This window comes from Myotis nattereri (assembly GCF_964212035.1).
Source record: "Myotis nattereri genome assembly, chromosome: 3".
NCBI lineage: Eukaryota > Metazoa > Chordata > Mammalia > Chiroptera > Vespertilionidae > Myotis > Myotis nattereri.
In genome coordinates, this window is record NC_138077.1 from 159,613,919 (window position 1) to 159,627,537 (window position 13,619).

General features: G+C 35.9%; 1 protein-coding gene across 3 annotated transcripts in view; it reads right to left on the reverse strand.

Moving 5' to 3' along the window:
* Positions 1-3,136: 3,136 nt before the first annotated feature.
* The window catches only part of MIGA1 (mitoguardin 1), a 76,270-nt gene continuing 65,787 nt past the window's right edge, over positions 3,137-13,619 (reverse strand). For all 3 annotated transcript variants that reach the window (XM_081088440.1, XM_081088441.1, XM_081088439.1), the window contains 4 exons: positions 12,619-12,753; positions 9,894-9,947; positions 7,375-7,491; positions 3,137-5,288 (listed from right to left, as the gene is read on the reverse strand). In XM_081088440.1, coding sequence (XP_080944566.1) covers positions 5,070-5,288; positions 7,375-7,491; positions 9,894-9,947; positions 12,619-12,753 — 525 coding nt within the window. In that variant the 3' untranslated portion in view covers positions 3,137-5,069. The remainder of the gene's footprint in view (positions 5,289-7,374; positions 7,492-9,893; positions 9,948-12,618; positions 12,754-13,619) is intronic.

The window sequence follows — 13,619 nt, forward strand, 5'->3', positions numbered from 1 at the left end:
ATTTCAAACATAGCAAATTATAAAAGTTCTAGAATTTCCTAAATATAAATGTACATTGTGAAAGGCTCTGTGAAACACATAAGAGATGGTTCAGAGCAAAACACTGAGGTGGTTTTTGATGTCCCAGTTACTTTGCTGTGGCTTTCAAGTAAAAAATAAAAAGTGTCACACAGAAGAAAAGTTTGCTCTTTTTTTCTGTACTGAAATCAGTCCTTTCCTGCTCAAATGATGAAAGATACCTAAGGTTTTTCACTGTCCAGGTGTAGGAAAAGAAGGACCTCAGCAAAAGAGCTGTGTGGCTGTTGTCAGTAGCATAGGAGAGATTAAAGGAGAAGTGGCAGGGTGGATTACAGAATACAGGGTATAGAGAGAAACACTACATAAAAAATAGAAGTCACAAGCAGCATAGGAACTATAAGAATGAAAGTGGATAAACCGAGTTTACAAAAATTTCCAGCAAATCCCTAGAAATAGTGTAATAAGACACTGAGATGCTTGTAGAGAAATATTGTAAACAGAGAGGATGGCATGAGACAACAGTGTATGGCAGGTGACAAAAAACAAACAAAAAACCAGAAGATGAGATTGAGATTCTGATCTGGTTTCTCATTCTATTTCCAACACAATACCCTAGCTAGGAAGAGAGTCCACTCATATTTGTATGGTTTGCCTGTTAAATTATACTCAGTTTGTTTAATAGTTTAAAATATAACTACATACATTTATCTACACTGTACATATTTAATTATCCTAAAATAAACTTTTAAAAAATATGTTTTTATTGATTTCAGGGAGGAAGGGAGAGTGAAACATCGATGAGAGAAACATTGTACACCCTCTCCTTAACTAAATGTCTCAATACTAAAAAGTAGTGGGAAAGGGAGATGTCTGAATAGGGATGGTTACATATACATCAATGGGATAAATTTGTATTGTGTTGGATGGCACTATTAATCAGACCACTTTAAATTATTAATTAAAATACTACAAGTACTTTGACTTCATTCATTACAAAACTATCTTTTCTCAGAGTTAGTACATAAGAAAATGTGGACACTTGATTTCAGTGCTTCTACAGTTCTCTGTTTTCTTAATATATTTTTTATTGATTTCAGAGAGAAAGGGGAAGGGAAAGAGAGATAGAAACATCAATGATGAGAGAGAATCATTGATCGGCTGCCTCCTGCAGGCCCCACAGTGGGGATCAAGCCCTGATCGGGAATCTAACCACATGGTTCATGGGTCGACATTCAACCACTGAGCCACGCCAGCTGGGCTGTCTGTGTTTTCTATGACTGTATATGTGAGATCTTATGGAGACTGAAAGTGCAACAAGTGTGACCTTGCAAACATATAAGTATTGTATAAAATATTCAATACATCAGCAAGATATACCATCACTTTTTTATTTGGCAGCAGTAGAAATACATCCATGTTATAGTGCTTATTTTGGCTAAAGAGCCAGTGCTATTTTTCTGCTACTGTAGTGTTTCACCTTTACATAAATTAATTAGTGCAGTCCTTGCATTTAGGAAATAGACACATTTACTCATATCAGCCAAGTAAAGCTAATACATGGTTGTTCTCAAACTAAGCAAAACAATAACATAACATAGTCACTAGGAACAACAAAAAAAGGATATCCTTATTTCCATTAATCACAGATTATACAAATTCCTATGTCTCACATACAGAGATATTTCTAAATTTGATTAATAACCAAAATTTTGAATTTAGCCTAATTCGTATAATCACTTTGAAATGTATATTCCAAATAATTTCCAATGTGTTCACATTACAATAAAAGCAAATTATGTTACGAACATAATTTAAAATTTCTGATTCTGAAATGTCACAGAGAAATATGTTAAAATGTTACTTTGGCATTTCTATTTCATGTGTTTAAAAGAATGACAAAGTATTCTTTTGTAATGCAAATAATCATTCCTCAGGTAATCATTTACGTAGAAAATGTTACATCTCAAGGCAAGAAAAAGTTGTAAATATTTTTTATAGTCACCTAATTCAACAAATTATTCTAATCATAGTAAATAATTGCAAATAAAGAATACTACTTTATGAAAGTTCTTTGTAGTTGACTATAACAGTATGAAAAACAGCTTCTTTTTAAAAAGATAATCTTATTTTGACATTTAACAATCATATTGTCTTAGAGAAAAAAATAACTAGCCTTTTAGTTAAAGAAAAAATGTAGAGACTCCAAAACAGAAAAAAAAAATTACCAAGTATAAATCACCTGAACATTTATCTTTTGTCTTCCAGAAAACACAAGGGAAAAGAATCCATTTTCTCAGGACTAATTCAAGGTCCTCATAATTTACATGGGGAAGTGGGTGGTAGGACTCCTCTGGCAATGGCAATTTTCTGATAATGCTACCGTGAGTAAATGTTAAACATAGTTCATCCTAAAAGATTTTAAACTAGTGTAAATCGATTTTTATTTTTAAAAACATTAACTGTTTAAGCCAATGTCAAGGCAAACTGAAACTGATGCATATGTCTTAAGTACTCTTCTGTGGTCAATAACTTAAGTCAACATTTCATGTCTTAAATTATTACCTAAAGAGCTAAAACAATTTCAATAGATGTTTCTTTTAAAAGGTCAAGTTTCTTCTCTTACAATAGAGTTGTTTTTTTCCTTTACGCATTACCCTGAAATTCTATTTGGTCACTCCTGACTCTTTTTGTTAAAGGCCACAAAGAAAGAATCTTACTCAATTAGTAGCTACTGAACTGACCAAAAACTAATTAAATGGAAGCTCTTAATTAGACAAATCAACCTCTTGAATATGGACAAGCTTTAAAAAAAATGCATATATATATGTATACATATATATATACATATATATGTATATATATACATATATATACATATATACATACACACACATAGTATTTTATTGATTTCAGAGGGGAAGGCAGAGGGCGAGACAGAAACAGCGATAAGAGAGAATCATTGATCGGCTGCCTCCTGCACACCCGCACTGGGGATCGAGCCTGCAACCTGGGCATGTGCCCTTGACCAGAATCGAACCTAGGACTCTTCAGTCCTCAGGCTGACACTCTATCCACTAAGCCAAACTGGCCAAGGCTGGGCAACTTTTTTTTTTTTTTTAAGGTGAAATATAAAAGCGAAAAAGAAAAAAGATACCTTTTGGAAAGCCACTCATCTTACCTGATGAAATAAATTACTCAATTATCTTATGTAGTAGCAGCATTATTAAATAGTGCAATTCTTCAAAATAGTTTTCAAACAAAATCTTCCTCAAATAAGAGTATATTTAGCCCCCCAAACAGGAAAATTAATATAAGCAATAACTGTTTTGCCTACACGATAAAGGGAATGTGTGCGCACACATGTGTGTATGTGTGTGAATCATTCAAGGCCAGTGATAGCTCAACAAGAAGCTAAAAATACAAGATATAAATTAAAAAGTAAAACATTACATAATGTAATTTTCGCTTTAATGCTTCTAATCATACTCCTTCATCAATAATCCAAATTATAAATAGCAAATTCTTAAATTAAGAATCTATGTAAGAAAAGTCAAGGAGCTATATACTAAAAAAATTATTAGAGCAATATTTCATATTTTTTAATGCTATAACCTGTACATTATACAGCACAGTACATGCAAACAGAATGAAAATTCTGAATCTCATATTCTGTAACTACTGTTACCCAAACATGGCACATACACAGATTTAAAACCTTAAAAGATTATGCTCCCCACCCCACTTTTCATTTTCTATTCCTTAATCAGAAACTAGGCACTTTAATCTAAAAATGCATTCTAAAAAAATATATTTAAGTCCTTCTGGGTAACTCGCTAAAATGAATAAAGCCTACTTTAAAAACAAAATCAACAAATCTAATCCATTTATATACTGAGTCAGCCACTCCAAATAAGTGGTATATAATTTAGACACAACTCTAAAAGTACCTAATATACTTTTAAAGAACTTTACTTATATGAACCCATTTGTTCATACATTCATCATAAAGAACATGAAACATACTTCTATACCATTAAAAATATTTTGTTCTATATTCACGGGGGGAAAAACCCTTCTTTAAAACTGCACTAAGATTCAAACTATGAATAATATTTTAAAAATATGGACGTATTTGCTAAGTTCTCTGTGAGAATAACTAAAAAACAGTTTTAGAGAAGGAGAAAGGAGAAATGACTTTACTGTATTAAGATTAATAACTTCAGGTGTTGGGAGATAGTCTCAAAACTACACAGAAAAAAATTTAATTGCCTGTTATAGTTAATAACTGTTACCTTCTTAATCAATATTCATTGAAGAGAAAAATACTCTAATCTATAAATAGATAACATAAATTTCTTAATCTCTCTATTGTAACTTATAGGTGCAACAATGTATTTTGGAAACTGCAGTAAATCTAATACAAACTTATAAACTTCTCAGTGTCAATTCATTTAAATGCTTTATAATGATAGTCATTACAATTTCTTTGATTTAAATACATAAGCAAATGCACAAGCAATAATGTAAGCAGTACATATTAAACACCACTACTGTCTAAACTTCATTAAACAAATGAACAACTTTACAATTAAAAATACATTTTCAGGCAAAAGTGAAGTTTGTGGACACTAGGAGTAATATATTCCTGTATGTGCAGGCCACTTAGGTCTTAGCTAAAGTGTGTGATTTCAAGGTGCAAAGCATAAAAATGGAGCTTTTGAGAAGGAGACTAGACATTTCAGACAGCTTCACGACGACAAATCAATTAACTCCCAAGTACTGGCTTCAATTCAAGCAAAATATGCTGTGTAATATGCAACGTTTCATGACTTAAATTATTACCTAAAGACTGTGAAAAGCAGCTTTGGATACACTACACAGGGATTCAATGCCAGGACTTCTGTGTAAGTACAGTACGGTCACTCATTCTTTACTAGATTTCTCTCCCTCCCTGAGACCATATCCACCAGTTCTGTGTAATACATGTTACAGAATCAACAGTTATCTTAAGACATTTCATAGCACACCCAAACTGTCTGATTTTAAGAGACTTATTGAACTTTGGCTTCCACCAGGCCAGTGGACATAACCTGACCATGACTACTGATACAACTGCTTGTATGCCTCAGCGCATCGGCTCCAAGATAGGCCACCAGAAGTTCAGTGCGGCGAATAAGTAACTGCAGGAGGTCTTCGGCCAAGGTCTCAATGCTGGAATAGCGTACTTTCTCGAAGTCAAAAATGTCTTTGAGAAAGAAAAGAACCTGATTCTGGAAAATAAACACAAAAAAATTGGCACTTACTAGACCAAAATTATATTACCTCTAAATAGTCACTAATGTTGTCACATGCATTGCATTAGGAGTCAGAAGGCCTGAGTTCCAGTGCTAGTTTCATATCTCCTTGGAAAGGGGTCACTGAACAAGTGATTAGACCTCTTTGGGTCTCATTTTCTTTTACTGTAAAATAAGGGGCAATACTTAGTGTCTTTTTTTTTTTTTTTTTTTTTTTTTTTTTACCAATCAAGATTGATGTTATGATAAAAAAAACCATCAGTAGAAAATGCCTGTAAACCCTAAAGCACTGCATAGAGGTAAGGGGTATTATTAGTCCTTTCCCAATAACTGGAGTTTCTAATGTTACCAATGAGCACTGTACTACTTCAGAGTAAACTATTTCCAATAATTATAACGTATAAGTTTTAAATGTATATTTTTCTGTACATAAAAAAACTTAGGATACATGCAAAACAAAAATAATTTCAGAAGCATGGAACAGACTGTGGAATATCAGAGGGAAAGCAGGGGTGGGTGGGTGGGTGGGAAGAGATCAATCAAAGAACTTCTATGCATATATACATAACCCATGGACACAGACAATAGTGTGGTGAAGGCTGGGGGTGGCCTAGTAAGGAGGTAACGGGTAGGGGGGAGAAAAGAGGACATATGTAGTACTTTTAACAATAAAGATTTTTAAATAATAAAAATATTTCATTGCAGTAAATAAATATTTATGCTGAAATTCATTTTAAGCAAGTTGTATACTACTAAGTATTAAGTTTCAGGCTATTATGCCAACATGAAAATAAAAGTAATTCCAAAGAGTAAAAACAGGAATATTTTATTTCTATCCTACAGAAAGCAAATGTTACAAAGTACTAAGAAGCCCAGCGGGCTGGTGTGGCTCATGGTTGAGCATTGACCTATGACCAGGAGATCATGGTTTGATTCCAGTCAGGGTACATGCCCGGGTTGTGGGCTCGATGCCCAGTGTGGGGCGTGGAGGAGGCAGCCTATTAGTGATTCTCTCTCATCACTGATATTTCTCTCTCTTTCTCTCTCCTCCTTCCTCTCTGAAATCAATAAAAAAAATATTTAAGAAAAAAAAAGAAGTACTAAGAAGGCATACCTCTTAGAATCACCAAATACTGTAACTAGAAGGCTCATTAGCAATTGATCTGTCAAACTCCCTCATTTTAATGAAGAAAAGGAGGACAAGGCATGACTTTCCTAGAGTCAGGCTGTTCATTAATGACAGACTTAATTCCCAGTCCAGATTTTTCCCACTAAACACATACCTTACCTTACATTTGGGAGGTCAAGTAAACTTGTCAAAAAATAATGAGTTTTAAATGATAGTAAAATAAACATTTCCTAAATCATTTACATAAATGCTATATTAAGAGCACATAAACATAATTTTATTTTTTTAATGAAGGGTATAGTGAAACATCCAAACTTTCAAACATCAAAAACTTTCCAAATCATACTTGTTATATTTACTTTTTTATTTGTTCCTTGAAATTCAGCTTCAACTGAAGGCTACTAAAATAGTGAGACTTTTCTTGGCACTGTGCCATGCAGAAACTTCTGCAATGAGCTATATAAATTGTTTTTTGGCAAACTTAAACTGCTGATGTTGGGATACAACTTTAAACTCTCATGTTATTTCTCACAACTGGGATTTTGTCATTCATATTACCTTGAACCAGAACTTTCTAAATTGCCACATGAGCAATAAAAAAATTTATTTACTTTATAAATTTCAAAAGCATTCAGGTATGAAGAACAAGCTGTCTTCAGCAATTTGACTATAACATCATGACTCCAGCCAAGATCGTGCATCTATCACAGAGAGAACCAACAAGGTGATGGACTTGCATCTACTCCAGGAAAAAGCACCATAACTGTATATTACTGATCTACCGGCACTTAAACACTGAATTTAGGTGACTTTTATAACTTCACCTTTAAATAACATTCTCTCTTCTACAAATGCAAACAAACAAACCAAATAGAATATACCTTATCGGATTTTTTATTTAGAAAAAAGAAATGGTTCAATGACTGGACATACCTTAAAGAAGCAACATAAATCATAGAGAGAATTTCTAGGGCCCAAAAAGCCCCAGGCGAGGACAGGGCTGATGTGCTCACAAATGGCATAGAAATGAGCAAAAAATCCATCCGGGATCTGTTGGGAAGTAAAAGAAAATCGAGTAATTTTTACCTTTTTGAATCTGCTTTCTCTTTAGAAACCTAAATTGCTATCCATCATCTTTTGAGGGGAAACCAAGGATCAATGATGAGCCAGCCTAATAAGAAAATAAACTTATAAGTAACTTTTAGTCACAGAATATTCTCTGTGAACTTCATAACCTAGCCAATAGTTTCAAATATGCTGATAAACAGAATTTCTTAAAGGCATTTTCACTTCATAAAAAAGCAATCATCAGTGTTGTAACCAAATAAAAACAAGAATGGCACAATGTTCCTTAGCAGTATAACGTTTAGGATTAATGAGACCGCCAGGGCTTCAGCTATTAAAAAATTCTACTCAATCACTGAATTAGATTATCTGAAAAAGACTAAAACAAATTTTAAATAATCGATTAAGTACAAAACAGTGCTCACTAGAATCCTAACTTTTCATTAAGGAACCAGCTATTATTGAAGCATTTAATTGTGTAATTGCCTCTTCTTGTGAAATAGTAAAACATACAGTAGTGATTTAGGAAACTCTCTAAGTTTATTAATAACTTGCTGAATGTCCCTGGTTAAATAAGGTCTATGGATTTGTCATAGCATATGCGGGGGATAACTATGCCTTAAGATTCTGCCTCCTGGTGGGGTTATTTTCTATTTTACAGGCTCTAGGACATCTTCTAAACCTCAATTTAAGAAACATATTATAGCAGCAATTACCATTTAATGAGTACTCATTATATTCCAGATAATGTGCTGGATTCTAGTTAATTTAATAAAACGTTCCTGAAAAAGTAGGTCATGTAAACACTAATATGTAAAACGTGATACTTCAGAGAGATTAAATAACCTGTCCTAAATCACACACAGCTCGCTAACGAAGGCCAAAACGTTATGAGGGATGCACTGAAGGTATTACTATAGCATAAGATGTTCTGCATAAATTAAAATTCTAAACCCCATACAGACTCTACATGTATTAGGCTTTCAGACAGTTAGCATGGGCTGAAGTAAATTAGAAGGGACATGCTTCCCCAAGGAATACTTGTTGAACTGAACTCAAAAGCAGGTAAGATTTAAGTACAAAGATTGGAGCATGGCATTCCAGGCGTAGGAAATAGTTCTCTGAGGTTTCTGTGGCTACAGAAAGAAGACTACGGCCCACGATCCATGCTAAGGGGAAAGTGAGATATAATGATAAGTGAGTTATAACTATGGAAACTACAATTATTAAAATCTTTGTAATATTTACTCTTAATTTTATGTTTAAATTAGTTTGTTGATACAATCTCATTTCATCCTTACAGCAGCCCTTGAAACAGCATTAACTCCATTCTGCAAACAGGAAAACTGAACGTCAGCTGATAGCAACTTGCCCATCATCGACCGTACTGGCTATGTGAGAATCAGACCCAGTCAACAAGTCTGTCCCCTCGCCCAGTGGCTCTCAAGCATTACAGTTTATAATCATCATTTAGGGAACTTGTTTAAAACACCAGGTCTCTAGAATCATTTTAAATAAGAATTACTCAAATATAGGGTCTCCAGAATTATTTTTAAGAAGCCCCTTCTGAAAATGCTGTGAGAACTGTGTTTTGAAAACACTGTCCTTGGCAATACCATCCCAAGAATAAGACTGATAAATATAGATATAATAATAAAAAAAACTACAGGTTAAGTATGCAAATAATAATAATATAATAACAATACTTGCAAAATGTACTATGCCAAACACTGTTGGAAGCACTATACATTTTATCTTAAAAAACGCCATGCAGTATACTCTTTTAGAGAGATGAGGAAACTAAGGCACAGAGAGGTGAAGCACCTTACGAGGCCATGGCTGCTAAGTGGCATTGGAACCAGGCAGCTTCACTCCAGCATCCAAGCCCTTACCACAGGAGTGAAGGTGAGAGCAGCATGCAGTGGGCGAGATGGGCTGAAGGGTGTACAACATGAAGGCAGCATAGAAACTTTGAGACTTTTTTTGTGGAGTCTCTCATTTGAATAAGAGAGCTATTAGAATCAGATCATTATTTCTCAATTGGATTACACAGAGTGGAAACCAGTATATTAAACAATTTTAAAAGACTTAAAACATCATTAAGTGGGAAAAACAAAAATCAAAACTCTATCAGAAGTTTCCAACCCTGAACCTTGTCCCACTGAGTAGAAACCCCATGCATGCCCAATGCTTGCTACACTGAGCTCCACAGAAAGTTAAGGAAGAGAGGGAAAGAATTCAAAAGGGAAGCCAACCATGTACCAGTAAGTCTATCATCTAGCTTTCAGGACAGTCCTTCTGGCCCGCCATTCCCACTTGAGAAAGGTCTTGGATTTTTTTTGACAGGAGCCTTGAATTACTCAACAAAGAAGTCCAAGATATTTTACCTTCATTTGTTGCCTTTTCTGTTTCAGCACTGACCAACAACTTGAAGCCACAGCCTAAATATATGCAGAGATGAAAAAAAAGTCTTAAATTCATAACTATAAACTTTCTATTTAGAAAAGAGTAATTTTTTATTAGAAATTCAAAGTTGATGGGTCTAAAATGTCCAAAACATTAACTACTAATAAGAACTAGGCCAAGTTCCTTCTACTGTCTGCAAATATTGATATAAAAATTTTGTCTTTATAAATTTAACAATTAAATACAAAGCCTCTAAAGAAAAAAGGTTGAACTCTAGTACCAATGACATTGGCAATTAGAATTCAACTCTCAGAGTTCTTTCTTTTTTTATATATATTTTTATTGATTTCAGAGAGGGAAGGAGAGGGAGAGAGAAATATCAATGATGAGAGAAAACCATTGATCAACTGCCTCCTGCACACCCCCCACTGGAAATTGAGCCTGCAATCCGGGCATGTGCCCTCGACTGGAATTGAACCCGGGACCCTTCAGTCTGCAGGCCGATGTTCTATCCACTGAGTCAAACCGGTTAGGGCAACTCTCAGAGTTCTTAAGTTCTGTTCCTATGTGAAAAGAAAATACATATATATATATATATATATATATATATATATATATTAATAAAAGCATAATATACTAATTAGACCTGACAACCTTCTCGATGAAGCCAGGGCTGTGAGGGAAGTGTGGGTCCCAGATGCCAGAGGGAAGCCGGTGCTGGCAGCCGGGGGAAGGAAGGCCTACTCTTGCACAAATTTCATGCATGGGGCCTCTAGTGTGTGTGTGTGTGTGTGTGTGTGTGTGTGTGTGTGTGTACATATACATATGTGTACACACACACACACACACACACATCTACACTAATAAAAGAGAATCATACAAATTAACCATCACTCTGCCACTCCGATACACCCACAAGCCATGCCCACCAGCCAATCAGGAGCGAGTATGCAAATTAACCCAACTAAGATGGGGGCAGCCACGTAACTGGAGTGAGCAGGAGACTTGGGTTGGCCCCAGCGATGGAGGAAGCCAAGCTTCCCGCCTGCCCTGGCCGGACCTGGGCTCCGCTCAAGGCTACAAAGTTTCAATTATAGAAGATAAATAAATCCCAGATACCTGCTTCCAGCCCGCCCTGGCCTCCGCTCAAGGAGGCACTGAAAAAAGAAAAAAGAAAAAAAGGAGAGGCTGGGAGCTTGGGTCGCCGGGGGGCGTGGCCAGCCTGAAAACGACCATCAGCCTCTCACCCAGGTTGGCCAGGCACCCCAGCGGGACCCCCCCCCGACCCTGAAGGGGCTGTGGGCAGCCTGAAAATGGCCCTCAGCCCCTCACCCAGGCTGACCACACCCCAATGGGGTGAGGGTCCCCGCTGGGGGCTTGGCCAGCCTGCAAACAGCCATCAGCCCCTCACCCAGGCTGGCCAGACACCCCAGTGTATAGATGCATATATACAATAAGTGTTTTGTACATAACAATGAAAACAAAGGACTTTTTCTTCAAGAATAGCACTGCTAGAAATAATTGTGGGTAAAGCTACAGTTTTATCCAAATAAAAAACTAAGAAATACAACCATAATGATAGGGATGAAACATCAACTTGGATCCTGAAGAAATCTGACCCTACTCTGGCATGACCCGACTTTAATCAAGTTCAGTTTACAAAAGAAGTTTTGGAAATGGAGATAACATGTACCTCTTATGGTTAAAACATACTTTGAAGGAAAAGTGGATTTATTACAATTATTTTTTAAAAAATTTTTAATCCTCATCTGAGGATATTTTTCCATTGACTTTTAGAGAAAGTGGAAGTGAGAAGGAAAGACGGAAAAGTATCGATGTGAGAGAAACACATCGATTGGTTGCCTCCTGCACATGCCCCAACCAAAGCCCAGGTCGGGGAGGAGCCTGCAACCATGGCATGTGCCCTTGACCAGAATCAAACCTAGGACCCTTCAGTCCACAGGCCGACGCAATATCCACTGAGCCAAACCGGCTAGGGCTGTTTTAAAATGTAATACAAATTTAATAAAAACTTGCAAAATAATTGTGACATAGCCCACTGGAACACTTTCTGAAAGCCTCAAACTTCATCATGAATATCTATTCTACCTACTTCCAGGTACACGCTTAAAGCCCAACCAAAAAAAAAAAAAAAAAAAAAAAGTCAAATAGAGGTTTAATTGTGAAAAACAACAGAAACTAAAAACATTCAAAGTATAGATTACAGTTTAAAAACCTGTTTTTTGGGGGGAGGGGCACATGCCTACTCCTCCCCCTAATTTTATAGTATTTGGGAACATGAATCCCCATATTTTACTTTAAATATATATATATATATATTTACTGTCTTTTGACTGCAACTGCTATATTTCAGGTTAGTCATGGCACCATTACAGTTACAGACAATTTTTTGTTAGGTCCAAACTAGTCTGAAGCTTGAGGTATTTTGTTTTTGTTTTTATTTTTAGATCTAAAGAAACATTGGCTATTTCAGGTCAAGGCAAGGACTGATGGAAAAGCCAAAAAGGAAATTTCATCTGAAGACATATATTCTATACATCTGATCCCAATATCAAAGGATGAACTCACTGTCCACACTAGTCATTCTATAGATGATATACATGTAAACCTTATTAATCTTTCCAGTTCTGGCCATTTTTTCATTAAATTTACATGGTTAAGAAAGAAAAAAAAAACACCACTTACAGTTTCTTTGAAGGACGAGTTTAGCCAGCGATTATTTACTACATTCTGTATGGATGTGGGTGGGTTTTCTAAATCTTCAAAGGAATCCATTAATATAAAATCCAGAACAACATCATAAAAATTTAGATTTTTCACCTGCATTAAATTATGAGTTAAAACAGAAATTATTATTATTACATAGATCGTAAATAAAATCTGAGTCAGGGCTTCAGACTTTATAACAGCTGAGTGCTTTTGGTTGAATCAGATCGTATCTCTGACAAAAAGAGAGGAAGAGGAGAGACCAGTATGAAAACAACTCAACCCCAGAAATTACACTTCACATGACAGGTGTTTCTTCCTAGATCCACCCCATCAAGTGAAATTAATCTTTCCTTTCACTCTGTGCTAGGAGCTCTCTGTTCCTGCCGTCATTATGGCATCCACAAAGCTCATTCTGCTTTGTCACTGAGTTATTGGTGTATCTGCCTTGCCCACAACATCATGAACCTCTTGCTCTTTCATTCATTCATGCATAATGTACCGGGTGCTCAGACTTCTAGAGTAAGCAAACCAGATGCTTAGTTTAGTGGGAAAAACAAACAGCAACAAATAATCCCACAAAAACACAATTATAAACTGTGATAAGGAGAGTAAAGGAAAAGTACATAGTGCTATTAGAGGCTATGGTGGAGCTTCTAACCTAGATCGGATGTCACAGAGGGCTTTCTTCAGGGAGGCATCCAGGTACAGAAAACACCTTGGCAAGGCCTTTGAGGTAAGAGGGAACACAGTGATGTTGAGTCAAAGAAAATCACGGCAAGTGTGCTATGGCTCGCTATAGCAGAGAGCACAGAGGCACGAAGAGGCGGGGACGGCTCCTGCGGGTACATGGCCCGTGTTGATGATTTTGGATTTCATCTTCACGATATCTTAGGGGGGCAGTGGAGGAGGAGAGATGGATGATTAGATTGTATTTTTTATAGACCATTTGGCAGCAATGTGGAGAGTAGAATGGAGAA